General features: G+C 40.1%; 1 protein-coding gene across 20 annotated transcripts in view; it reads right to left on the bottom strand.

Moving 5' to 3' along the window:
* Window positions 1–26,838, bottom strand: part of EHBP1 (EH domain binding protein 1) — a 229,740-nt gene that overhangs the window by 111,479 nt on the left and 91,423 nt on the right. For 13 of the 20 annotated variants that reach the window (XM_074579193.1, XM_074579194.1, XM_074579196.1 and 10 more), the window contains exons 7-11: window positions 25,674–25,813; window positions 19,578–19,682; window positions 18,754–18,876; window positions 8,677–8,929; window positions 2,086–2,272 (exon numbers count right to left, since the gene is read on the bottom strand). In XM_074579193.1, coding sequence (XP_074435294.1) covers window positions 2,086–2,272; window positions 8,677–8,929; window positions 18,754–18,876; window positions 19,578–19,682; window positions 25,674–25,813 — 808 coding nt within the window. The remainder of the gene's footprint in view (window positions 1–2,085; window positions 2,273–8,676; window positions 8,930–18,753; window positions 18,877–19,577; window positions 19,683–25,673; window positions 25,814–26,838) is intronic. The other 7 variants (XM_074579200.1, XM_074579202.1, XM_074579203.1 and 4 more) reach the window with 1 other exon arrangement.

The following is a 26,838-nucleotide window of genomic DNA, read 5'->3' as shown; positions in this document are numbered from 1 at the left end:
ATTTTGAATTACGATGTGAGGAAATTGTTTAATTTTCTTTTCTCTCAAATGCCAGTACTTTTCCAAATTTCAAAAAGCATTTCAAGCAAAGTGCTTTTGATCTAACGTTATTAGATCACCTTAGAGCAAAACAATTCAAGCACAGAAAAAAGACTGTGCTCACAAAAAGCTTTCTGAATTGCAAGTGACCGTACAATATTTTAACACACCCAGTCAGCGAAACTTTCCACTCTAGCTGTAATATAATAAACCAGGACACTGCATCGGCTTTGGAGCCTTCCCTAATGGTCTTGTATCCTCCAAAATCCTGTAAAAAAAATTAAAGCTTTCTGTACCACAGAAGGTCAGCACAGAGCTCCGCGTTCCTCCATGGCCCTAATCAATATCAAAGTTTCAGTACTTGGACCTTTGCTCATCTCGGCTGTACCTCAGCACCAGTGGCAGAGAGGTGGGTGGGCTGCAAGCAGGCAGGCACTAAAATATTTGGGAACTAATACCCCGCACAAGAGTAGCAACTACCCGACTGCGTGTATACCAGCACGGTCTTCTCAGCGATTTCAAATCCTGCATCTTTTCTTAATCAATTCCAGCTTTCAGACAATCTAAAACTTAGTCTGGGGTAGACAAAACCAACAACAGTTGAACCCAGCAGTAATACATTATTTGAGCACAACGATAAAGCAGAGAGATGTATTTCCTTGGATGCAGACCTGTAAAAAAACCTCTCAAACAATGAGCAATGGGGGCACAACCTCCATCAGGCAAGCTGATAAAATCTCCTCTACAGACATCTCTCTCTGCCTGGTAGTAGCAGAATGCCTTACTTTGGCTACTTGGCTTTGACCCGAGGGCCAGACTCCACCAGAAATCAAATAACATGCAATATTTTTCACACAGAAACTCCAGCGAACAGGACAGAACCCCAGCTCAGCGCATTATAAATCTGCTGCGCGCTGATTTAATATTTCCCTGGTTGTGGTTTTGCATATTAAGAGTAACTTGTGAGTTGTGCTTGTGGTCTTACTACGTTGTTTTGTTTTGCTATGATGCAGATTAGATTTCTGGTCTCATACTCTTTACACTGAGTGGTAAAATGACAGCAAGATCAGAGCCTGGGGGGACAAGGACATGTCAGCAATCTGGCCGAGTAATTAAGCAATGAAATGATAGGTATGACAAGTAGTTTCATCCAATTCTGAAATTAAAGCTCCAGCAGCTCCAATACAAGGCAAACCAGACAATAATACGCATAAATTGGGAAGATGTGCTGGAAGGGAAGCCTTCTGTCCTCATCCTCTTACCGTTCAAAACAAGCAGTCAGCAAGTATCAAATTCATTTTTAAGAAGGGTCCATTAACATATACTAGTAAATGCTTGTTTTGTTTAAAAAAGCACAAGCAGTGCTAACTGCTGAAACACTGGAGTTAAAATTCACACAAACAGAAGTTAGCTGTTGTAATTCTAAAATACCTACGCGCCACATTGCCCTCTTCAAGAGAAGTTAACTCCTATTTTCCCTCGACAAACACAGATGTATGTGCATACATAAGTATGCTTAGTCTGGACATTCCTAATAAACAGTTAATCTCATTTAAAGTAGACTGAGTTTTTTTAAAAAATTACTTCAACATACCTAAGGAATTGGACATATATAAATCCCAATACAAATAAACAGTATCCAGTACTAAGCTCTTAAAACCCAGATTTATGACAGAAATGTGGAGACAGACTCTTCAACAGGGGCAAGGCTTAGTGGCATTACAATAGATCAAGACAAAGTATTGTTCAACATGATTTTCTTCCGTCTCAATGGCATATCCAGCTGTCCTGTAACATTTGTTACTCGAAGACTCTTTTCTTTAAACTGCAGTTGCTGTTACTGTTGTCATTAAATCCTTAAAGAAAAAATACAAGCTCCTACTGCTGCTCTCTCCCTATGAACCAGTGAGTGAATAGAGATGAGCCAACACCTTATTAAGTATAAGCACAGCTTTTAAGATGGCCTGCAGAAATAAATAGGCTGTCTACAACACACATAAAGGTACTGTTAATAACAAAGACGAAATTTTGGTATGAAAAACCTACCTTAGGAGAAGAAGAAAGCTCCCTCGATGCAGGAATAGCTGACATGTTCTCACTCATGCTTGTCTCTGTCTTTGGCAAGAGGTTTGGTGGTTCAGGAGCCTTTCTTTTCATCTTCTTCTCTGGTTCTTGCAGCGGAGCAACTTTAATTAAAGCAGGGCTGGATTTTGGTTCATAAAATGGGTTTGATCTAATTAAAAGAAGGGAAACATATTTCTTTGCTATCTCCTTGGAATTCAAACCGAAAACAAGAGCTGTTCAGAGAGGTCCATGACTAAAATGCTTTTATTATCCCACATAAGAATATATTTGCCTTTACATACTTTCAGATAATACTTTTCTGTATGATTGAAAGAGTGAGCTACAACAGTTAAAACTGCATTTCTAGAAATTTTACAAAGTCCCGTAAATAACAGAAGTGTTATCAATTGCATAAAGCTAACTCTTCAATTATACTTAGCTATCTATCAAAGAGTGATCTGATTTACAGACAAGCTCAATACCAAAAAATGTGAATGAAGCTGCTGGCTGTTTAATATTCTAATGAACAGAAGTTAAGAATCAGGTCACTTTTACATGCATGCTTCAACATGGCTTTAGAGGTCTCACTCTTGGCTGTCCAAGTCTGAAAATTTTGGCCTCCGTACGCCCTCAATCCACATTGAGTGTATTTGAAACTGCAGCGTACAGCCACCACACCATTTCAAGAACACTCTTTGGATAAGAGAATAGTGTAAGAATGCTGCCGCTGACTTGTGCGTACCTCTCTTACAAATAGCAGTAGCCATCATCTGTTTATTTTGAAAGTGCTTTTTATAACTAAACCTCATTTAAAAAACACCTTCCGCCAAGTGGATTCAGTCCAAAGAATTACTCTTCTTAACTGTGGCGTTCAGATTCCAACTCCGCATTTGTTCCACTCTAAGTAAATACTTCCACAGCATTTCCAAATCTTACCTATTAGTTTGTTATGTCAAATATCAATCAATAGTACATCAAATAATGGCTTCTACTACACACTTAGAAGAGCCAGCAATTTTGTATCCTGCTAAGGATACTTATGGGAATCTTCTTTGCACTGAATTATTTTATTCATAATCTTTGCTTTTCATATTTTGCAATCCAAAACTGGACGGTTGATTACGAAACTGATTGTTAATTAATTCCTTTCTAGTCCATGCTTCCCTAGCAAGATACATTTATCATATATCTCAAGCTATGTTTATGTAATTAAGTCACTGCAATTCCCAAAGATCGATCTGCATACAGTTATACAAAGCGTAACTAATCACTACAAATAACCTCCGTCCCTTGAATTCAACTCCAGATGGAAACAATAATGCATACAGCACTAGACAAGAGCCTACCTAGCTAGATCCATTCACAAATTTCCTCTCTGGATAAGAGTTACGAGCTAGTAGACGCTTTTTTTAAAGAACTACAACAACCAAATTTGGGCACAAGTGGAAACCCAACTATCCATCCGGTTTATTTTCACACCACACCAAATTTCTCTCAGTTTTGTGTCCTTTTAGTATGAAAATATGTCTTTCAGTCTCGTGGGCTGAATTTAGAATTTATTTTAATGTAGTTTACCATCATCCTCTTTTCACTGAGAAAAAGCAAACAATTAATAATCCCACTGCAGACAATAAGTCTACTTCTAAAAGGCGCATAAGAGAAGACTGGGCTTAAAACCTCTAGACCTTTCTGAAAATCTGCTGCTGCTTGTTACAGAGAGAGAGATCTAAATCCAGATACCAAAGGGAAAGGGAAGACTAAGACTAAAATAACTCATCTGCTGACAGAAGGCAACTTTCAGGTGTTCCCACTTTGCTGCCCATCAAGCACAAAGCCACCAGTGCAGTCAAAACTGAAGGCAACATCAAAATAACGAGTTAAATCGAAAGGGATGGGTGTTTTCCATGGGAGGCATTAGAGGGTGTGCAGGCTGGAGTGGAGAATGCACTGAGCTGTCAGTAGCTCTAATTTAGCTGACAGCCCAGCTCAGCTGTCTTCAGACATCGGAAAGTTCAAAGGGAGGTGAAAATGAAGATAAAAGAGATAAAGGCTGAGGAACAATGAGTTCTACAGGAGAGCACAAGGTGTTCTTCAGTTCAACAAGTTAGTCTGCTGAACAGCCAACAGACATAGCGTGTTTGGCAGGGAAGTAATTCACCTCCACGCACTTGGAATTAGAAAAGTGTATTCATAAGGTGTTAAAATGAGTTTGGTGAGAGAAAAAAAATACATCAATGAGAGTAAAAAATTTGGAAGAACCAACTTCTGAATTTTTATGTACCAGGATTGTCTGTGCTGCATGCATAACCTTGAAGAACTGTACCCTACTGCACGCACCAGGAGGAAGGGCTAAAAGGAGAAGTTTCTATAAGAAAAGTTTCTAGAGACTAGAAGTTTCTAGTCTCTAGTTTCCTAGAAAAGAACTTGCTTGAAAGCCAGGCTAAATCCTCATATTTCGGTCATAGCATAGACAGAACACACACAACACCATTTCCCACCTTCCCCTCTCTACTGCTTTTAATTGGTCTTACAAATATTTAGAAAGATTTTTGAAAAATTAAGTTTAATGCAGAAAAACAACAACCCTGGTTCTTGCCCAAAGAGGCTACAACTACAGAAGTCAATGGAGTCTGATATATGTAGCAGAGTTTGGTCCAACAGCTCCTACATGGCTATACCAGAAACTAAGCATGGGAAAAGTCTGGCCAAAAAAAGCCTTAGCTGAAAAATATTAAAGCACTTTTCTCTGAGGTTAGCTCCCATACTTTTTTGCTTCAGTGAAGTTATTTAATTGATCCACACAATCGGATTTGCCTAAAGAGATACTAGACTGTCCACCATGAAATTAAAAAAAACGAACCTGACAAACTACCCGGCATTAAGCTGTCACTGGCAGTGTGGTGGCTTGTGGCTTCTTGTGCAACAGGCAGCTTCAATAGATGGCAACTCGATAGTCTTTCCAATTAGACAGCGTTATTCTAAGCCATGCAATGATTAACGAGATAAGAAGCCACAGAGCCAAATAATATCTGAAAGCAAGTTTTATTCTGACCAATTGAAAAAACTATTTTGACCAGTGTTACTGGTTAACTGAAAAAAATATATGAATCAACATTTTATTGAGGAGGAAAAACAAAGCTGTCAGGGTGGCAGGGTTAAATGATGAGGCAGTATTACCAACCAGAAGCATTAGGGTTGAAAGCATTATACTTCAAGTAGTTGTGAGCTGTGCTATTTTCAAATAATTAAAGCTTAACTTAGCAAGGCATGCTGTCCTTTATTAACAGGTAGCCACCTATCATTTTGATTTTAAGGTATAAAATTCAATAAGCAGAATTTTACACTAACATTCAAATGCCCAAACTAACAAAAGAAAAATGTGTTCCTTATCTCTAGCTAGGTATGAGAATTTAGCCAGAGGAAGTACATTTTGAGAGTGTAGTTTTACAGCAGAGTATATGCACTGGATCATCTAAGTCCCTCTATACCACACAACACCTCATTATGCTTATGACTATGCTTTGCTTATGTGTGTTGCGAAATCTTACATTATCTTCACAACCATTAGCGAAATACGTTTCAATTAAGGCAATTACCCAAGGTAAATCCTTCAGAGAGGCGCAGTGAGGGTAAGTAACTTTTCCAAGATTACAACAAGAGTCTGTTACAAAACTGGAGTCAGAGTTCAGCTCTTGGGGCACTTTGTGTAAGCTCCGAGTCCAGAATGAGAAACTCGGGATCTGCCAGCGTGGAGTGGGACAAGGGTCCTGATGCTACCTGATGTGTCCGTGTTCCCATGACACATCATACCATTTCACACAAAATACAAGAGGAAAACGCCAAGCAGCGCATTAAGTGAACTCCTGCTTAAGATGCACGGATAAAAATACATGGCATTTCCTGACCGACAGTAACTGTCTTTCAGGAGCCTTCTACTTCTCAAGCCTTCCACCTATCAGGTTCAAAGACACTCCTGGGGAAAGCACTAGACCAGCGGTAGTCAAAAATTATTAAAAACTATCCAAACCAAAATAAATTAAACACATAATGTTAGGAGAGAGGTTGAAAATAGTACGCAAGGTTTTCTAATGCCGTGATATGACTCGGTTGTTCAGCCTTATCTTGAATACACTGCTCACGCCAAGTCAACACATCTTAAAATAGATACACAGCAGAAGAAACAACAGGGTCCAGAGACGTGCGGTGAAAATGATTAGAGAGATGAAGAGACTTCTGTATGAAGAGAGATTGATAAAGTTAGCACCATTTAACTCAGACAAGTGACAAGTAATGGTGAACATGCGAGAGAGATACAACACAGCAACTGCTTACAGCAGATAAATCCAATACTACTAATTGTTGTTTTGATAAGCCAGCAGAAGAGAGCACGTATGGGATTGGAAAGGTAACTTATTTACAACCAATAAAAGGAAACACATTTCATACAAGATCTTGTTTTCTTGTGGAACTCTCTGCCAGAAATTGACACTGAAGCCTAGACTTTAATAGGATTTGGAAGAAGATTAGCCATTTATGTACATAATAAAAGCATCAATATTCACATTAGATAAGAAACAATACACATCTGGACATAAATCCTCATGATTTAGGGCACACAAAAACTACCAACTGGCACCGCCTATGGAAATCTCTCCTTTGGTGCTCACCGCACCATAACTTAGCAGAAGCTTTCTACTGAAAAATTTGAAAATTAATGACATGAGGTAAGGCATAATAGTGCTTGTGGGCATGAGTTAGTATCACAAGTTCCTAGACTGGAATTTTATTGTTACACCTATTCCTCCAGAGCATTTCAGTCTAAAGATTCAAAGATTCTCCTCACCACACTTCTACTCAATACATTTAACAAATGGTCTCCGTGTCTTTTTCAATGACATGGTGCTCCTGTGACCTGGGAGGATAATGTGGAGAGGAAGCTCCTTGGGGGGTCAGGACATAAAAAACTTATGTAAAAGACGTAAAAATCTATTTTACAGTGCTTTTTGACTCCTTATCCTTCTGTCTTCCCATGGGACAACACTTTTATAATGAAAACACAGATCAGATTTAAGTTCAAGTAGAATCCACCTATGGGGAGTTTATTTTTATCCTTGGAAAAAAAAAAAAAGGCATAAAGCAAATGGGGTCACCAAAATAAGAAGGCGGCTGTTGTACACAAAGGATTAGAGGTATCTACAGTCCAGTACACAGAAAAAACAAGGCTGTCTGTTACAACACCGCTGCAAGCCCGTTTGCTTAGGGTGGAAACGTGAGTATAAATATAAAACAGAGAAAATTCTTCACTTGTCCATGCATATAGCTTTTGCTCTTTCTATTCTTCTCACTCTCTCCTGTCCTCTATACCTGTATCTTCACGGGGATAAAGTATACACATTTTTTCTCCCTGCGGATTCTGGTGCTCAGTGAATGATCAGGGGTGCCCGGTGTGACCATCAACAGTGCGATCACACTGTGCTCTGCAGACACAGCAGCCCATGCTGTCTGTTCAGGCAGTGCCCTGATGAACGGAGCTGACAGAGACATCGTTCCCCCAATGCCCCTTTTTCTTTTTTTTGTTCCCCCCCCGCCCCCGAACAAACAACAACAAATAATCTATGGCCTTTAAAAGGAAAAAAAACCCTGCAGGGTCCTTTATGCCTTTATACTCTCTTAAGAGCACGTGGGAATCCTTCCATTTCCTAGAATACAGCTAGAAACAGAGAAATATAAAGATGATGATATGACACCTGTTTTAATATTAAATATGAAAGCAATGCAAATGTCATGCCCTGATAAATCTCGTTGAATAATGTAAAACTAAATGCTAATTACAGTTGTTGTCTGTAAAATTGCTCGCATGTAATTACCATAAACTGTCTCATGAGTGGTGTGGTTGGTGACTAATGACCACAAACAAAGAGTAAGTATATGCACCTCCAAACCTCCCAAGCTGCACAGCTATTGCAAAAAGCTCTCACTCCTTGTTAGGTTTCTATACGATAATACAAAGCAGTCAGTGTGAGTTTACACAAGTTTTATGTGTGGTTATGATAAAAGAAACAGCCTATGAAAGTGCGTATGGTGTTATCTGTCCTACATAGAGATTCAGTTTTATGAGATTCTCAAAAATGTGCCATGCAGACTGCAGAATGCTCTTCCTTTTTACATACTGCACTGATACCAAACAAACGCTCCATTATCATTAACAAAAATTATTATTTTATGAAGTAAAAATAGTGGAAAAAAGGACAGGAAGGACCAAGCTCTGCTGCTCCCTTATTTTTGGCTCATTTGTAATTGTCAGGGCCCAAAGTGCCAAAAAGGTACACAGACTTGTTCCCTATCAAGTAATTTGCTATCAATGAGGCAAAGAAAAGTTTCCTAACATATCATGTTCAGCTGAAGAGCATGACTTGGGGGTATGGTATTTCCTGCTGCTGAGCTGCCTAAGGATCAGGCTGTCCTAACGAGGTGATTAAGGATCACAATGGTTGAACCCAATACACCTCAAGATTAAGTCAGGGATCCCACTAATGCTTTCAAAGCTGCTGAAAGATGAAGAATCATACTTACTCATCTAGCTCTTCCTCTTCAGCTGTAGAGGTATCTGCATAGAGGTATTTGCTCATATCCACTGGTCTGACGTATTTCCTTTTTGCAGGTTGTGGAGGAGAATCTCTTACAGTTACAAATGTTTCAGGCTCAGGATCTGGCTCATCGAACGGGTTCAAGTACTCTGGGGCATCTTCATCTTTGAAGGGATTGTAATTGTCAGCGTAGACACTTTCTTCTGGCTTTGAAGATGAAGCAATTTCAGTGGCCGGTTCTACCAAACAACAAAAAAAATATTCATTAAAGAGATTTAACATAGAAAAAATGTGAAAACATTTTATCAGGTCTTTATATTTCGAAGGCTTATGAAAAGGCCTTCTTCAGGACTCTCAATACATAAAGCCCCAGCCTTAGATGAATTGTCACGCTTTATTTATTTACAGTGTAACCTTGTTTATTCAAAAATAGGTCTTTCAAAAGGTCATTTCATCGGGAGTATATTGAATAGGTTTCATTTTCTCACTTACTAAAGCTCTTTCAACCTAATTGGTTATTAGTTTTCTTATTTGTCATATAAATGGTATCGCAACAGATTTTAAAAACATTTTCCCAAGCCATTAGACAATTTGTATCCTAACGAAATGTTCGTAATTATTTATTTGAGCTTTTAATAAAGAAAAAAGATATCCCGTATTTTATAATAAAATTACTTTTACTGGATATTAAAAATGGTGATAGCAAGTAGGTGCTCTTTTCATTCCTTAAAATGACTGAACTAAAAATCAGTTATTAGGTATGATCAGTAATTATATTTCAAAACATACATATTTTCACTGCTAACTGCTCCTGGTAACAATGCATAGTCTCACAGTAAAAAATGAATTTAAATGAACCCTGAAAAGACAGATAATCAAATTACTCATCTATTATTTGGGCTGTACAACAAAAAGTTATTAGCAACCTGGAGCTGCATGGAATTCTTTAGAGTAATGGACACTACAGACAGAGAATGGCTGATGGATATTGAATAATACAAACCACCATAGAGCAATACAACATTTCTTACAAAGACACTTAGTAATGTTAATCTTACTCTTCCTGCAGCAAATGATTAGAAGCTCAGTTCAATATTGGATTTGATCTGCTTTCAAAATGTACGCACATAGGAACTTCAATACGGTGCTATTAAAACCTGATTTTCAATAACCACTCCCACATTATTCTTAATGAAAAGTGTTTCTTTTTCAGATGTATGGTAACTAAATTGAACAAAGCATATGTTTTAGCTTTAAAAGAAAAACTAAAAGTTAGTTGTAGCAAGGCTCTAAAGAAGGAAAAGATGGAGTTCCAAGCGTGTTTGTCAAAAAAAAAAAAAAAATATTCAGGAAGACAAAATCACTACTCACACAACTAACAAATGGAAGGGACAGGAAAAGAAACAGCACTGTCGTTACTTGGTCTTGAATAGATGATGTACTGAAGTTGCTAATCCTGGTGAATTGGAACAAAACCTAAGTGGACATGGACCTGTTGGAGTGGGTCCAGAGGAGGCCATGCAGATGCTCAGAGGGCTGGAGCACCTCTGCTGTGAGGACAGGCTGAGAGAGTTGGGGCTGTTCAGCCTGGAGAAGAGAAGGCTCCAGGGAGACCTTAGAGCCCCTTCCAGTCCCTAAAGGGGCTACCGGAAAGATGGGGAGGGACTCTGGATCAGGGAATGGAGCGACAGGACGAGGAGGAACAGTTTTAAACTGGAAGAAGGGAGATTTAGATTAGCTATTAGGAATAGATTCTTTACTGTGAGGCTGGTGAGACACTGACTCAGGTTGCCCAGGGAAGCTGTGGCTGCCCCATCCCTGGAGGTGTTCAAGGCCAGGCTGGATGGGGCTTTGAGCAGCCTGGTCTGGTGGGAGGTGTCCCTGCCCAGGGCAGGGGGGTGGGAACTAGGTGATCTCTAAGGTCCCTTCCAACCCAAACCATTCTGTGATTCTATTCTGCCAGTAAGCTTCCAGTTCACCCTGTGTCCAGCCAAGGTGATAGAAAAGCCCTACCCCACAGAGTGTGACTGACTATAATCTACAGTTTGAGCAAAAGCCACTCCTGGCTGAACTGGAACACGGTCCCCAGATGCAGGTAGCGGCTTCACTTATCTATGCATTGGACTAGTCGCCAATCATTAGACCAGGTCAAAGTCTTGGGGCAGGAAAGGCCCCCAGGGACCAGAAAGATTTAATTTCAGCAAGAACCTCACGTTTCTACTGCTCCTCTTCTTGGTTCTTCACATTTGAACTACAAAGACTATGTTAGCATATTGTCTTCTATACTATTTCTAAGGGTCTGTTTCCGAAGTGATGGACCATTTCTCTATGGTAGAAAGCAGAAACCAAACGGGTTTGGCTGAAATAACAGAAAAAAAGAATCAAAATCTTAGTAGGCCCAATGCAGACCCTCAGGAGATAAATCACTCATCTGAGATTGAGGGTGAGCTCAGCTGGATGAAACAAAGTAAAATTGTGCTTTGCCAGACAGTACTAGAGGTTTTAACTGGTAGACACACACCTACGCACAGGGCGTGTGCGTGTGGGATTTCCCTGTGGTGATTATTCAGAAAATTATATTAAAAAAAATTCTTTCCATTTCAAGTGAGGTTTGCAGTTTCTTATTCCTTCTGCAACCTGGTCCAAATTAGCATTAAAGAAGTAACATATACAGTACACACCTATCTCTTATGTATCTCATAAGTCCTTACACTTAACTTCAAATTCAGAGTACAGCTATCACTGTTTCAAGTCAAAAACTGGAGTCAAAAGGGAGATGGAGAAAAGTGTAAATCAGACACTATGCTGAAATGGGATGAGATGAAGGTAAAGTGAGATCGCAAGGAGTTATTATTGTGCTTAATCATCACTCTTTATCAAAATGTGTTCTAAAAAGAACTAATTAATCAAAACCCTTGTGACTAACAGTAAAAAAACCCAAATAATCAGGGTTGCACTAATAGTCTTAGCTAAACCTAAAAAAGAAGTTCAGTTTCTCTTTAAACTGGTTAAGCTACACCTGAATGTCACAAAGCAACATTTCAGCTGTGTCTTAGGAGATGGGCATATAGACAAACTACTGCAGGATAAATCAGGGTGTGTATTTGCAGTATGTCAGCTGTAGTGTATGTGTTCACTCCTATCCCAGAGTAAATACAACACGCTTATCCCTTAATAAAAGGGAATAAGCTACTGGGCACTTATCCTGGGAGAAAGGGTAGTTACTGCACAGTAGGCGATACATTTTAAGCTCACGCCCTAGTCTATGTGTGGGGATTTGGTTGTAAGCCCGCATCCCTGTAAGAAAGATGTTTCAGAGAAAGCCACAATAAAATAATACTGAAGATCTGCAGTTTCTCTGACAAGGCAAAAGAAATCATTCAAGGCAGAAATTCTTAAAAACACAAATATGATCAAATCAAGCAAGAATCCTTCAACAGTATTATAGATTAAATACATCAGAGCAGAGCCCAGCATGTGAAACATATTGTTTCATTTATTTTAAGATAAAACTTGAAGAGAGGATCTACAATGGCTTACTTACATCACTCTAGTAGTGTCCAGTGCAGGTGGTCATAGTAAGCAAAAGTTTCACCCTGCTTGCCTTGAGATGTCCTCAGTGAGGGTATCTGCAGGTGAGCTGGACCCCTTTACAGTCAAAGCTTACATGTGTGTGGTCACACTGTTGATATCTAAAACCAGGTGAGCCAAATCCCAGCCTTACTGCATAGACATGCATGACTTGAAGCTTATGGGAGTCAGAGTATTGCTCAGATGTTACCCACATGTTTAGCGATTTGATGAACTAGGCCAAGCAGAAATGCTTTTGAGATCTGCCCTCAAAAGGCAGTTTCATATAAGCAGCAGAAGTCACCTAATGAAAAATGACTGAGGTATGTCTTGTTCAAATTGTGCAACTTATTGATGACTTTTTAACCAATATTTTTTCTACTTTAAACTTTGCACAAATCTTTAAATATTTTGTCAAGAGGGTGCACAACTACAAATACCTACTTCTGCAGCTCCATATGATGGATTACTGCACCTGCACATGAATCTGTTGATAAATACACATTATCATATCCGAGCAAAACTTGCTGATAACTCACAAGCAGTATTCAAACAAATATTACTAAAGGGAATGTCAGTAATATTTCCTGAAGTTAAAAACACTCAGGGAAACAATCTCTTAAAACTATACTGTAAGCTTTTATTTCTAACTTGCTTTTAAGTGTCTCCTGGAAATGAAATGTTAAATGCGTGTTTAAATCTGATAAACTTTAAGGGGCAATGCAAATGGTTTTTGCAATTCTTTCTATTTCAACACTGTGGATCGGGTGCTGTAACCCTAACTAGGACAAAATTCTTTCTCTTGTTCATTGGCTCAACAATAACTACAGATTAGGCCTCACATGCGCAGCATTGCAGATCAGCGCTTGGAGACCTCTGGCTTATTATTAATGAAAAGACTTCACAAAATCCTACACGCAGACTCAGATTAAAAGAGGTTCTGAAAGTATCATTTTCAAGACACTTTTACGGGCAGAATTTTGAAGAGGCTCAACTAGAACCCACTTAACTTAGCTACTCATTCTCCCTCCTCCAGGATATTGGGGTTTTTTCCCCTCTGCCTCCTTTGACGTCCCCACAGGAGGGAGGGTCCCCACCTGAACATGAACCTGACCAGGCTATCTCTCACAGGGTCTCTGAAACCCATCAGGACTAGCTCTTATGTCAAGTGTTGGTCCACCCCTCTCTATAACAAATTAAATGGCTAGGACGGTGACTCAACAGCACTGCTCTTAAAGCTGCAGCCACTGTTACCTTCTCTGTGACAGACACTCGTATTTTCTCAAGAACCTAATGATGTCAGAAATGAATTTTAGGGGGGCTGAACATACAACAGCTTAAAAGGGGCTTATTGCCCTCTTCAAGCTGATTTTACGCTGAGTCAACACAGATTCCCCTGCTTCCCCCTAATTATTAATTGCAGCTGAAAGCCCAGGTCTCCAGTCTCTACTTGAACTACTTTTTCATTGCAGTTCCCAATATACACCAATATATATTAAGAAAAAAAAAAAGAAAAAAGACAGACATTTGCAGTTTGGCATTCCAAGGGTCAAACACACAATACTTTTGCATGGTTAAGTAATAAAGCCAGAGGGGTAGGAGTGACAAGAGGAGAGGTAGAAGTATTACTACAGCAGAAGCACCAGCTGCTCTTGTGCCAAATTCTGGAACCATTACTTGCCCTAACTCCACTGAGAAAGAGTGCTTGTGATAGCAATCACTCTGGCACTACCTATCTGCACAATCAGCCTTCTAGTTCCCAGAGGATCTCCAAAAATCACCCTGCCCTTCAACCCACTTGCCTTTTGTAACACAAACATATTGTGACACATCCCTTGAAACCAAACAAACCCCCCACCAAAACACTACGCGTACCACTTTCCCCTTGGCAAAGGATGAAAGAACAAGCCACATGTGAAAGATATTTAGTTATGCCATTTACTGCACTACCGGCAGGCACACAGTCATGCTGGTGATGTGAGCAGTGTAACAAACACCACAGAATAAAAATGTTACTTCCCAGTACTTCTAGAAAGCATAATGACTGGCATCCTTATAAACCAGTGATGATTTTCTATTACTTTTATTAATACTCACACCAGCAACACATTGCATTTCATTAAGAAGGGACAGAGCAGACTTTTTCCTCCATATTGGTTCTTGGACCGCTCTCCTTAGGACTATCCTAAGAGAGATTCAGGGGCTTGGTACTGCATTGTAGCACCGTTTTCATTTGCAGTGTAACACACGCTGAAGGGAGCTCAGAAGCCTACACAGAGGGTAAAGAAATACATTGGTAAAGTAAATGCCGTTTTAAATGAAAGCGGGAGGCAGCGCGAGCAAACAGATACCCTCATGTCTCAGATGTGTGGCAGGAAACTTGCATTGGTCATACACAACTTCAAAATTTGCTTTCCACACCTAATTAAAAAAAAAAAATATCTGGAGCGCCAAAAGTGTGTCATAGTTTTCTATTTGAATTTGTTGCATATGTTAACTTCCACAAGAAAAATATTTTGCAAAAAAATTAACTGATTTTAGAATTCTGTTGTAACATAACTAAAAGGCAGTCCTCCTGTGATCTTCTACATGTTGTCTGATATAAAGCTGTAGAGATATACTGTTTGAACAGATTTTTTATTTTCCAGATTCCTAATGTCTAGCTGACCTCTCTCTGTCTAGATACAGAGAGAATAAATCTCAATTCAACATGTCAACCAAGAGACAGACTGAAAGGTTTCATTTCCACAGTTGAAGATTTTTTTGAGGCAGGTTGTTCACATGCACTTTCAACTCCACTGTGCATATAAGATCATTTCCACTAAGGACTTCTTAAACCACAGCAGCATCCAGAGCCAGCTTGCTGAGAACCCTCTGCCGAGCACTGCACCCACAATGTACACGGAGATGCTGGGAGCACTCACGCCTTTAGTTTCTCTCCACCCCACATTCCCAGGGTTAGGTGATTATGGGATTAGGAAGATAGAGGGAAAGTAGCTGGTTTGCGAACAGGCACAAGAAATATCTGTCTAGGAAACAAGCATCTACTGGCAAGTAATCCTCCCTTCTCTTTGAGCGACTGTCAATACACACGTATTCATACCCTGCGTGACTCTAAGCACTCTTTCGCTAAGCGCACAGCTTACAGGCTTGATAGGAATATCCCTGGAATATCTCTGCCAAACGGCACATCATGCCTGCTAGCATCTGACGGCAAAGTCCTAGGGAAAGGAGGCTGCAGATGGCTGCTCTGCACTTCTCAGGGAAATTAAAGTAACAAATTCTACGGGGAGATTCTGAACTTTCACAAAATCTAAATTCAAGATTTTGCCTTGTCCAGATAAAAAGATAAAGCAGACTAACATGCAGTGAATAAAAAAATACTTCATCCCTGCATGCATAAAAGGTTAATCTCTTGATTTAAGCAGATCACAAGACAAGTGAAACAGGTAATGTGACTCTTTAAGCCTGAAGGAGAAAGTCTGCCTTAAACTCCTGAACCTCTGTCATGCTCCCAAGCTCCTGGGGTGGCCACCAAAAAGGTCACATTCACTTAAGGATGCAAAAGCAAACAAGTGGCCATAGTCTCAAAGAGCTTCCTAAAAAGCCATGGCAGCAATGAAAGTTATGCTGAGGTCTCAAAGTAGAAGAAATGTCCTAAACCATGAGGGAATATACCTGCATCCAAATGGGAAACAAACAGGGCAGCCTTCTGCTGGGTGAGAACAGCTGCAATACTGTGTCACTTCAAAATGTAGTCCAAACCAAAGGGAAATCTCCCCAAAACAGTAAGGTCTAGGTGCTCCCCATGTAGAGACACTGATCCAATGCCACAGACATACGTAGCATATTCCTGCTGTTGCTGAAGACCAGAATTGTCCTACCTAATTTGTCTCAGCACTGTTTTTTCCCTCCTCAATTTTCTGAGAAGGAAGACGACTGGAGGAAAGGCACATGTCAAGGCCAAGCAAGGGAAAAGGAACACAACCAGTGCCTATCATAAGGACAAGACAGCTCTGGAGTGGAGGAGCCAGCAGTTCTCAGAGGTGTCCGAGGTGACTAGAAGAATACCTGGGGAGACACTAATCATAAAGTAAAAGCTATAAAAAAATGCCACACCGGATGTCCCACTCTTGGTCCAAGAGCCTGAAACGCCTCAGAACTTCCTTCCACTTGGTTCAGTGCTCCAGGCAGACACACTGCTGTCACATGAACCTGACAGAAGCCCCATCCCTCCCAAACAAAAAAACACCTTATGACACAGTAGGAAGAATCTAGTGACACCCTGTTTATCAAAATTACGGTCATGTTGTTGTACGTTGACTGCTGCATGATGGCAACAATGTGTGGGAGGAATATTTGGTACACACACCCAACAACTCAGCATTGCTGCCCACAGCCATACAGATGGGACTTCTTTGGGGACACAACAGTCTGAGCCCTAAGACTGTCCAAGTACAGAAAATGGACCCAGAGGAACAGAGAAGTGTCCATGACTGTGACTGGAGATGGCAGAAAAGGCTGGATGCCAACAAAGGGACCAGAATCAACTGAAAAAACGTGCCCCACATATACTAGGAGTCTTTTGGGAACATAAGCAGGCTGGAGCCTTGGATAGAGTCTGCGCATAGGGAACTTGACATAGGTGTCAAGCTACTCCGGCACTAAGAAACACCACCAGTTTATAAATCCCTGTCCCTGAGAGGAGAAGGAGCCAATTCTTAGTCCTGACATTTTGTGGTGAGAAGACCTGCTGCTTTCTGCCAGTGCAGGTTCTCTCTGGAAAGGAAAGAAAAGCTAGGTTTGGAAAACAGCAGTTTACATAGGACGGGACTTGTATGGCTCTCTCCAGGGAGAAGGGAGCTCTTCTTTCCAGAGCAGAGAAGAAAGAAAGGAATATAGGCTGAGTCTCTTAGAGCAAGTTGTGCATGGACAACTAGATGGATGAGAACAGGTGTTTTATATCCCTTCCGTGATCCTAAGGGAATTCACAGCTGAGGAACAGACTGGAAATTAAGACGAAGATCCAAACACCAGAATCTAATCCATATATATTGGTATCTACAAAGCTGAAACAAATCACTTCTGCAGCTCTAGAAACACCTGACAACTTTAGAGGAGGGGGAAGGGGCCTGGGATAGTGGCTTTATGGCTTCAATGGCCAAATACAGAAGATAGCGCAATGTCCCTGTTTGAGAAATACAAGCTGTGAGACTACATCACAGCCAAAGCATGACATGACTTAGATCACCACCCACATTGGCCTCTGTGGACTCAGAAGGCAGAAAAGCCATCTTGTGAGTAAACATTCAGCTTGTCCAGAGACAGGGAGTAACCACAGATGGAAACTGCAGCTCAGAAATGCAACCTCATTAGACCTGGCATTAGAAATCCCATGGCTGTACCCTGGGCTGCTCCTGCCCAGTGTGGTTCTTTTCCACCACCATTACAGAATGGGACCTGGGGTTTGGTTAAAGGTGGCAAATGCTCCTTCGTATTCTCTGTGGGAAGAAAAGTCTTGGAGCTTTGAACAGGAATGGCTGAATACAGCTTCAAACTTAGGATTTAACTGTGGATTGTCATTTCGAGCAGCTGCAAACTAAGAAAGTCACAGACCCGGTTTTTTGATGGCAGCAGATGGAAGCCTGCATATCTAGACATGGATATGAGGACAGCAGAGATGCCTGCTGCCTTGGTACTCCTTTCTGGCCTCACAGCCTAAAAGTCTTACCAGATTAAAAACTCCTAAGGGGAGATTCAGATTAGATATCAGGAAGAAATTCTTTCCTGTGAGGGTGGTGAGACACTGGCCCAGGTTGCCCAGAGAAGCTGTGGCTGCCCCATCCCTGGAGGTGTTCAAGGCCAGGCTGGATGGCACTTTGAGCAACCTGGTCTGGTGGGAGGTGTCCCTGCCCAGGGCAGCGGAGTGGAACTGGGTGATCTTTAAGGTTCCTTCCAACCCAAACCATTCTATGATTCTGTGACTGGAAAGGGGATTAACACCTACCACGTGGTGCAAGGCGTGATGCCAGAAGGCTTAACTGAGGAAGCCATAAGAGCAAAAAAAGAAGAATGAACGAGATACAATTAAATTATAATAATGAAAATTAGCGCTAGCCAACAATAGCTGTGATGCAGTGAAGAAGTTCTCATATAAACCAGCATCCATGTGGAACAGGGGCGCTTTACAGTATGTGTTGCTCATTTATACCACACGAGGTGAGTACTAGTAACACACCTGACAGGTCTAAAAGTCTTTGGTTCAACTCTTAGCTGGTAGCCCTCAGTGGCAAATACACATAAGGATGTGACTCAAAGGATAAATCCATTTTTCAGTGGCAACTGGATTACTGCTAGTGCTACCTCAGTACTGCATGTAATAACTATACTTAATCAAAATAACATTTTTCATTTGTAGCCCCACAAAAAAAAATAATCATGTTTCATTAAGCATTTGCAATTAACAATGAATTATGTAGTACAAATCTATTACCTTCTACGTCAGGGTCTCCAAATGGATTTAATTCTGCTGTGTCAGGATCACCAAAGGGGTTTGTACTAGAGTTGGCCAGGTCTTGCTCCTCTTCGTCCAGAAAATTAAGTTTATTGATCAGCTCTAAAAACAAGTTGGAACATTGTTTTAATATAGATACAAAGAGTTCATCTAACATATGTCAAGCTGAAAAAAACCCCGTATCAACAGTCCCTCGAAACAGTGCACCAGGGTATGGCACGAACTGCACAACTAAGCTAATGCACTTCAGTAGTACACCAACAAAGGAGGAAAAAAAAAAAGTGAAATGAATGAAACTTCACAATCAGAACATTACGAAATAGAAATGACTACTAACAAAGCGTTCTATTATCTTCGTTAAATAAATGTTGCAGAACGTCTAACAAGATAAATACAGCAATTACTTTTTGGTTGTTCACACACGTTAACTATCGGCAGGAAATGTCAAGTTTTGGATGTAACGTGCATGTAAAATCAGAGAGGGGACATTTATTAAGTTAGAGAGGTCAAGTATTATTGACTACACAACTAATGTTTTAGGCTTGGGGTCTGGGTGGGGTTTTTTTTTGTCATTTTTTTTTTCTTTCTTGTTCATTATCAGATGACAACGGAGCTGTAGAGGAGACAGGCTCTTTCTCTATCGTGTTGTTACCTGTTGGATGCACTACAAATTACTGAGAGTCATGCTGGGTAGAAGCACAGAGATAAAACTGACAGCTGAATACGAGCAGGAGTCAAAAGGTAACAGGTCACAGTAAATACAGACAATCAGAAACAGAAAGAAAGGAGGAAAGCTCATAGACCTTCAGAGGAACTGGCTGATTTAGCTGAAGGCATATTTGCTCGCTTTATGCAGTCATCTTGATCTTCATCTAAGCTGCTCAGAGCATTCAACTGGTTTACAATTTCTGTAAATAGAAGCCAGTCAAGACAAACATAAGGCAAGGGCATTTAATGAAACAGAAGTGGAACGAACACTGTTACTAGAAAGAGAGAGAGTAAGCATAAAAGAGAAGACACTTAGAGTTAATTAAAAGAATACATTTAGAACGAGCCCTTACAGTGATATACCTACAGCAAAGCATCTGTGTAAGTGCTTCAGTGATAATTTAACAAGAAACTCAGTTAACAGACATAAACAAAACCTTGCCAGATGCCTGGTGTCAGCAGCAGTAATTAGTTTTATGAGGACGAGTACGCACATCAGTTCAAAACTTAGATGTACTAGATATAATTTAAAGACTTTTCCTGCTCATGAAGAAAACCTGAATTTTAAACCATCATGAGTCAACACAAAACAGCCCCAGAACAACTTATCTCCCTCCCAAATCCTTAAGGCTACAGAAAACTAATGCATACGCATGCCTTATATATTTTATTTATTTATACACACATACTCTGATTATTTAACATTTATGATCAGTCACTATTAAATTCTGACTTGTGACAAGCTGAAGTTTTCTAATAGTTCTAAAAGATACGATCAGTATTGTGCTATGAGAATACTGAACTTACATATTGGTTGAATTTGCCACTGTAACGCTATGCAAGTAACACCTCACTGTTTGGTAAAATCCTATTTCACCTTCTGTCCATAGTGTGAATTGCCATGAATTAATTATTTTTAAAAAGTATTAATCTTAATATTTAATTCTAATCAAGTCGTTGATGCCTCCATAATTCTGGAAGGAAAGAAAGAAACAAAAATCAACTAGGTCTTACTGGCTGCTGCCCCAAGGGGAAAAATTCCTCTCTGATCCTCCCCCAAAGCAGCCCTACCCACCTCATCTGATAAATGGAGTTTCTCTAGTAATAAGGCATCCCTCAAAGACCTCAGGCACGGGTTTCTGGGGAGAGGGGACAGGCTCCCTGCTCCTTCCAGCTGACAAACAGGCAAGAAAAACCTGTGCAGGAGAGATGATCCCGCTTGTCAAGTATCATCGCCCCTCCAACAGGTTTTTTTCATCTCCTGCCTTTTCCCAATGAAATAGATGATGTCTTCTGGGGTCACCAGTGAAGTTAAAGCTACGTAGGTGCCTTTACTGCACATTTCTCATGCCAATCATTCCTGGATTTCCTTTAACCTTCAATTTCTTGTGCGCACAGGAAGTTACTTCTTTGTAAGACTTTTAGTTCACTGCTGTTGTGTACTTGACTTTTTCTTACATGGTTTTTGCTTGGGAATTCTACGAACTAGTTACAAGGTATCAGAGTGAGGTGAAAATTGAGTAATCTCGTAACTGTCCCAACTCATGCTGGTGCCCACAGCCACCCAGAGCATCCTAGGAGGGGGGACTTGTGCCTTCCTACAAGGCAACACCTTCACCACTTGACACTCTGACACAACGCTTAATTTCATGCCTTCACAGGCAGCATAAAGAACCTGAAGCCAAAAGCACAGTCCACAACCTGAAAACATTTCAGTCATATGGTTAAAAACCTTCTTTTCCAAATTCCAACTGCTTTGCAAAGATACGCCAATCTGCAAATTAACAAGTGAAATGATCTGTTCTGCCAACATCTATTGGACATAATCTACGCTGACAATGACAAAGCCACAGCAGCATTCCTCTTAACCGCACCTCCTAACTGTTCTTGACCCTAAAGCAAAAATCTATTTAGATGGGATTGCATTTGTACCTAACTACACAAGGTTAATTTCACCCTCCTCACTTCCTTATTTTTAACTCCAACAAACAAGACTGATATCCTAAAAAATAATATGAAAACTGCCCCAAAATTCTTAACTTTCTTGGTATAAAATCATATATACACCTTAGAGATCTGAACAATACAATACTATCTTCCGGGAATTTTTAAGACTCCAGACACACAATGGCAAATACCTTGCTGTACTCAAATAAAACAGAGCTGACCTTATAAAACACTAGTACAAACAAATTACTAGTTTAAAACAGGCTGAGATGCTGACATGATTTACAATTTATTATGCCAGCATGTGAAAAAAAAAAAACAACAAACCAAAACAATTACAATTCAGTTTTTATTGTCAGAAAATAACAAATTAAGTTCAGAGCTTTAAAAAGAGGGAATTCTTTGATGTGGTCTGAATCACCTGGTCCCATCTGCCAACCTAAACACCTGTGTGCACTACAATGTTTCTCATTACAATATTAAATGGTTTATGTCATATTTTGGAGTGTGGAAGTGGTAGGTTGGAGATTTATGTCCTATATTATCTTTTATAAATCTCATTATCTACAAATGTATATTAGCTTGTTCTACAAGTATGTCATATAAATCACTGGGGTTTTTTTTCATTCTTTTCTCTTGCTCTTTTTTTTTTTTTAAGCAGCTTGGTGCTACTGAACAAAGAAGATTAAAGGTATCAGAACTTTACATGGGAGGTATGGTTTTGCAAATGGCAAGGACAGGTTACACATATTGCTCTCTAGAAGCCTGCTCTTGAAATATACTGGGATTCAGATTGCTGCAATAGGGAGCACGTGGGCACATTGCTGAGTCCATGTGGCACCCCAGGACATTCACCATGCTCCTGCACAGATGGAGAAAGAGGCAACCATTAACTTCTGCATGAGGCTCTAAGTATCAATTAAAACATTAAGAAAAGCAATGCGTTTATTACTACACCAAGTTTGCGGGTTGTGAGCCACGTTTCTTCCAGTACGCTGGGATACTTTGTCTTCAACTGAAGACTAAGGGCAGGATAATTCTGGGACGTTTCAATTCATCTATATTAATAGTGTAGAAGCGAAATATTTGAAATGTATTTCATGGTTACAAACATCATTTTCAAGTTCACATGAACAGTTAGGTGGAGATAGAGCTTTTACACATGAAAAATTTAAACAAGAAATATTGGGAAGGCTGGGGAAAAGTCTGAGATGGAGGGAGGTTTTTTTTTTTCTAAATTAAAGTGATACTTTGAATGGAAAATATCTTTCAGTCTGATCTTAAGGTCAGTTGTATGGCAACAGCTCGCATGTTGACCACACCAAATTCCACGGTGCTTTTGAGGTAGGTCAGTATTGTGCCACTTATTTCACACCTGAAGAAACCGAGGCACAGATACTTATCCAAAGTTAGGCAACACATCAGGGAAGAGAAGCAGCATTTCCTAACTCTCCTGCACCATCTAGAGCCCCAGTCAGCAGGTCTCCCTTGTTCTCCTAGCAGGGGATAGATTTGTTCATCTATAAAAATGTAACTTTGGGCCCAATAAAAAAAAAAATTAACTTTAGTGCGCTGCAAAAAGGAACAGTATCTGTGATAAAGATTTGCAGCACCTCTCGTGGCTGTGGCTGGAGAATGACAATGTTTCAGTCATCAAGTCATCCAACGTTTCTGTGAGAAAACTGAGTTAAAAGTAAGATAATAATCCCTTCTGCTTTACTACTTGTGCTTTCCTTTTTCAAAGCTCGCTTACAAACTTTAACCATGTAACACTCCCATCGTTCCCGCGAAGTAGTTATAGCCAGTATCCCCATTTTACAGTTGGAAAAACAGGCGCACCAAGGCAAAGTGATTTGCCGCAGGGGACTGAGTCAATGAAAGCATTCCAGCTCGCTCGGCTGCCAACACCCTCACACAGCAACAGATGAGAAAATGTTGGGAGCAGCAAGCTTTCAAGAGGGTTATGTAACTTCCTCAATTAACTTCATGGGATTCTGTGAACACAATTATTTTTGAAAGAAATTTTAGAGAGTACTTTGCTACCTCATTTTTTTTCCATTTCCTTCTTTCTGTACTTCTTCCTGTTTTTCTACAATGATTCCTACCTCTTTCTCCCTTGGTTCCTCAGCCTTCTCCTTGTATTTTAGTAGTTTTCCCGTTCATAATATTTATTACAGGAGTCTGTCAACTGCCAATGAAATCAGTCTTGAATACATGTTGAAACAGACCCTTTACATTTTATTTATTAGTGTTTACTTACTACCCTATGTTCTCCCATTTGCTTGGGAAACTACATGTGCTCATTCTCCTTCAACATCCCTCTCATCCCTCTCCTTGTCTAACATGGCAAAAGTTTGCCAGGCTAATGAAGCAACTCAGCTGTTGTAGCCAACACAAGTCGTCCAAGGCTGACCTTTCCCCCCTCAGGTTCCCTTAGTGCATCTACAAAAAATTGTTGTAATTTTGGCCTTTACAACAGTTGGAAAAGCCGAAACGCCTCTAAAAGAACTCGAGCTAGGACCTCATGTTGCCCATCAGACAGCTCACCCTTCCCCACCTACCTCCAGGGATGTTCACCACATAGCCAAAGGACAGTGGACAAACTAACCTATATCAGCTTTTTGCTTCTTCAGGAATCGTTTGTTGGTGTGTTTAGCTGCTCAACGCTGCAAAAATCCATAAAGTTTAAGAGGAAGATCTGCTGCTTTTCAGTTACTGTCCTTCTGCACATGAGTCTTCCGTAGCAGTCCTCGGTGCATGGTGGGGTCCCCATCACTGGAGGCTTTCAAGAGGTGATTGGACAGGATCTAGGCTCCAGGATTGCTGGATCTAGGCTCCCTTTCCCACAAAAGGCTGGACCGCATGATCTTTCAAGGTCTCTACCAACCTGGACTGTTCTATGATACTATGGAGTACCTAGACATATCTTAATAAAACACTTCTGCACACTACTAGATACAGACTTTATGTAGCCTCTCTTTATGTGCCCTTCTCTTCTGATTATCAGATATCCTGGTGAATACATCAGATTTTGTCTGGTGTTCTGATATGCACTTGAATTATTCTGGGGAAGGTGAGGAAGACCTCGCAGAATGATCTCAGTGTGACCAGACTGGTATTTCTCTGCTCCCTGACCAAGAATACATTATTTCTGCCTCTCAAGTATTTCATTCTGGAGTTTTCAATCTGGTGTGTGCCAGACACACACAGTATAAGTAGAGATTTAGTGAGGGTACAAAATGTTTAATTGAATATGTAAAGCATGGAGAAAACATATTTGCATCCTTTCACAATGCTGAATCTAACTAAGTAATAACTGCTTCAGGCTGAAGCTTTCGATTGCAATGAAAGCTGGAAAAGAAGAGATGTAACCATGTTTCCTAACACTGAACCAAAGTTCCTCAGGATTTTCAAGAACAGATTGGACAATTCCCTTCTCTGCCTGGGCTGCTCTTCCCCACCTTAGTGAAGGATCCCATTATCTCAACAGAGATTTTTAAAGAGCACTGGCAGGCAGGAAGGCTGGCACGAGAAGTTCATTTGTCTTTTCCTGATTCTTTGACACTAAGAGTTCCTACAGAACCCATCTGAAGCAGTACTACATAATGATCTCCACCAACAATTTAACATCATCACATCCTGAGCTCACTTGCATCGATTAGTTCAGCTATCCTGGACACACTAAGCATTTTCATCAGTAAGCAATTCAAATGTAGTTATACTATCTCACTTCAAACAACCTTACTATCAAATTCCGTTGAAAGTCCTTTAACAGTCTCCTGATTCCATTTCCACAAGACACCCCCAACCAAAAGGCAGAATTACCATGTTATTGAGCAGAACCTCAGCACCTACCCACGGCACAACTCATTTCGCAGTTATTCTCACAAACTGACTTCATTATTTCACTTCAGCTCATCCTCTTGCCTTCTCGTTCACTCACCCTATCCCTCCATCTTTTTACTCCTCTGTTCACACTGGTTCTTTGCTTCCCTAAAATGCTACTTAGTGCACTCTCTCCTAAAAACAGGACACACACATAAATCAGTGCTCTTCAATTCACAAATATTAAACTTTGTTGAGTTATGGTCCCTCTTCAATCAAACTACCTAAATTTTATTTTATTTTTTTTCGAAGACTTTTAAAAAATTAAATACAAATATAGCATAAGGATAAAATCTGTGGAACGCAGCTTGCAATTAGCAAAGGGAACTACATTTTACTACCCCTGTGACAAAACCAACCTGTAATTTTTGCAGCCTTTTCCTCTTGATTCACTCTGTTTTCTTCATCTTCTTCATTGTCTTCCTCAAAATCATCTAGATTTCCAATATCAGCTTGTTTCATACTCATCAAACTAGCCAGGCTTTGCATGTCTTCATCCCTAAACAACAAATTTCAAACTAGGCATTAAAATGCAGTCTTGCTAATACCACATCTGATACTACTGCATTATTAAAAATCTTTTAAGTATATTTATGATTTCTTTTCTTCAGGGAGGTCTCTGATCTGATCTTAAACATAGGGTAAGAACGAAATGAATACACTCGTGTATATTAATTTCTAAAGGGAAAGTTTTCTATTAACAAAATTCTGAAGGGTAAAACCAGTCCTGCCGTACATTAAGAGTCAATTTAACAATTGCTTCTCAAAATTTTAAACCAGTCCAGAAATGCTAGTAAACACTTATCTGGTCTCCTTTGGTTGAACTGAAAATGCTTGGTCAGAACTACTGTCCGTACGCTGCATGTGACACCTATCACTACATTCATTCAGCACTCCTGACGCTGTTACAGAAATTAAAACCCCTTTTCTAAATATCTGAATTCATTAACAAGACAAAAAAGCATTACATATCAATGGCCAATTTCAATTCTTGTTTGATTGTATCTCACCTATATATATCTTTTACATAACTGTACCTTTCATATCAAATATATGTTTGATGAAAAAATGACAGCAGGCAAAGGTTCAGAGAAACTGATATTCTACATTTGTTTCATAAAAAACCCAAGACTTTGAAGTACACGATGTCATTCTTGAAGCAACACCAGCCTTACCTCTTCTCTTTTAAAACCATTTCAATAGGTTTATTGGGATTAATCAAATTTTTTTTTAGCAGCAGCCTGACACCACCTATTGAGGATGTTGCTGAGTAGACAGTGGTGCAAGGCAGGAGGATGACAGACAGCGAACACAGACTGAAACTGGAGAGGTTCTGATCTGATGTGAGGAAAAAAGTTGGAACAGTCACCAACAAGCAGGGGGATGGGTTGCCCAGAGAGGTTGTGTATTCTCCATTCTTGGGGGTTTTGAAGCCCCAGTGGGATAAAGCCCAGAGTAAATTGGTCTGATCACACAGCTGACTGTTTTAAGCCAGAGGCTGGACAATCTACCTCTACAGGTTCC

Source organism: Larus michahellis, chromosome 3 (assembly GCF_964199755.1).
Source record: "Larus michahellis chromosome 3, bLarMic1.1, whole genome shotgun sequence".
In the NCBI taxonomy this organism is placed as follows: Eukaryota; Metazoa; Chordata; class Aves; order Charadriiformes; family Laridae; genus Larus; species Larus michahellis.
The sequence above is the reverse complement of the archived record's forward strand: the minus strand, read 5'-3'. Positions and strand labels throughout refer to the sequence as shown.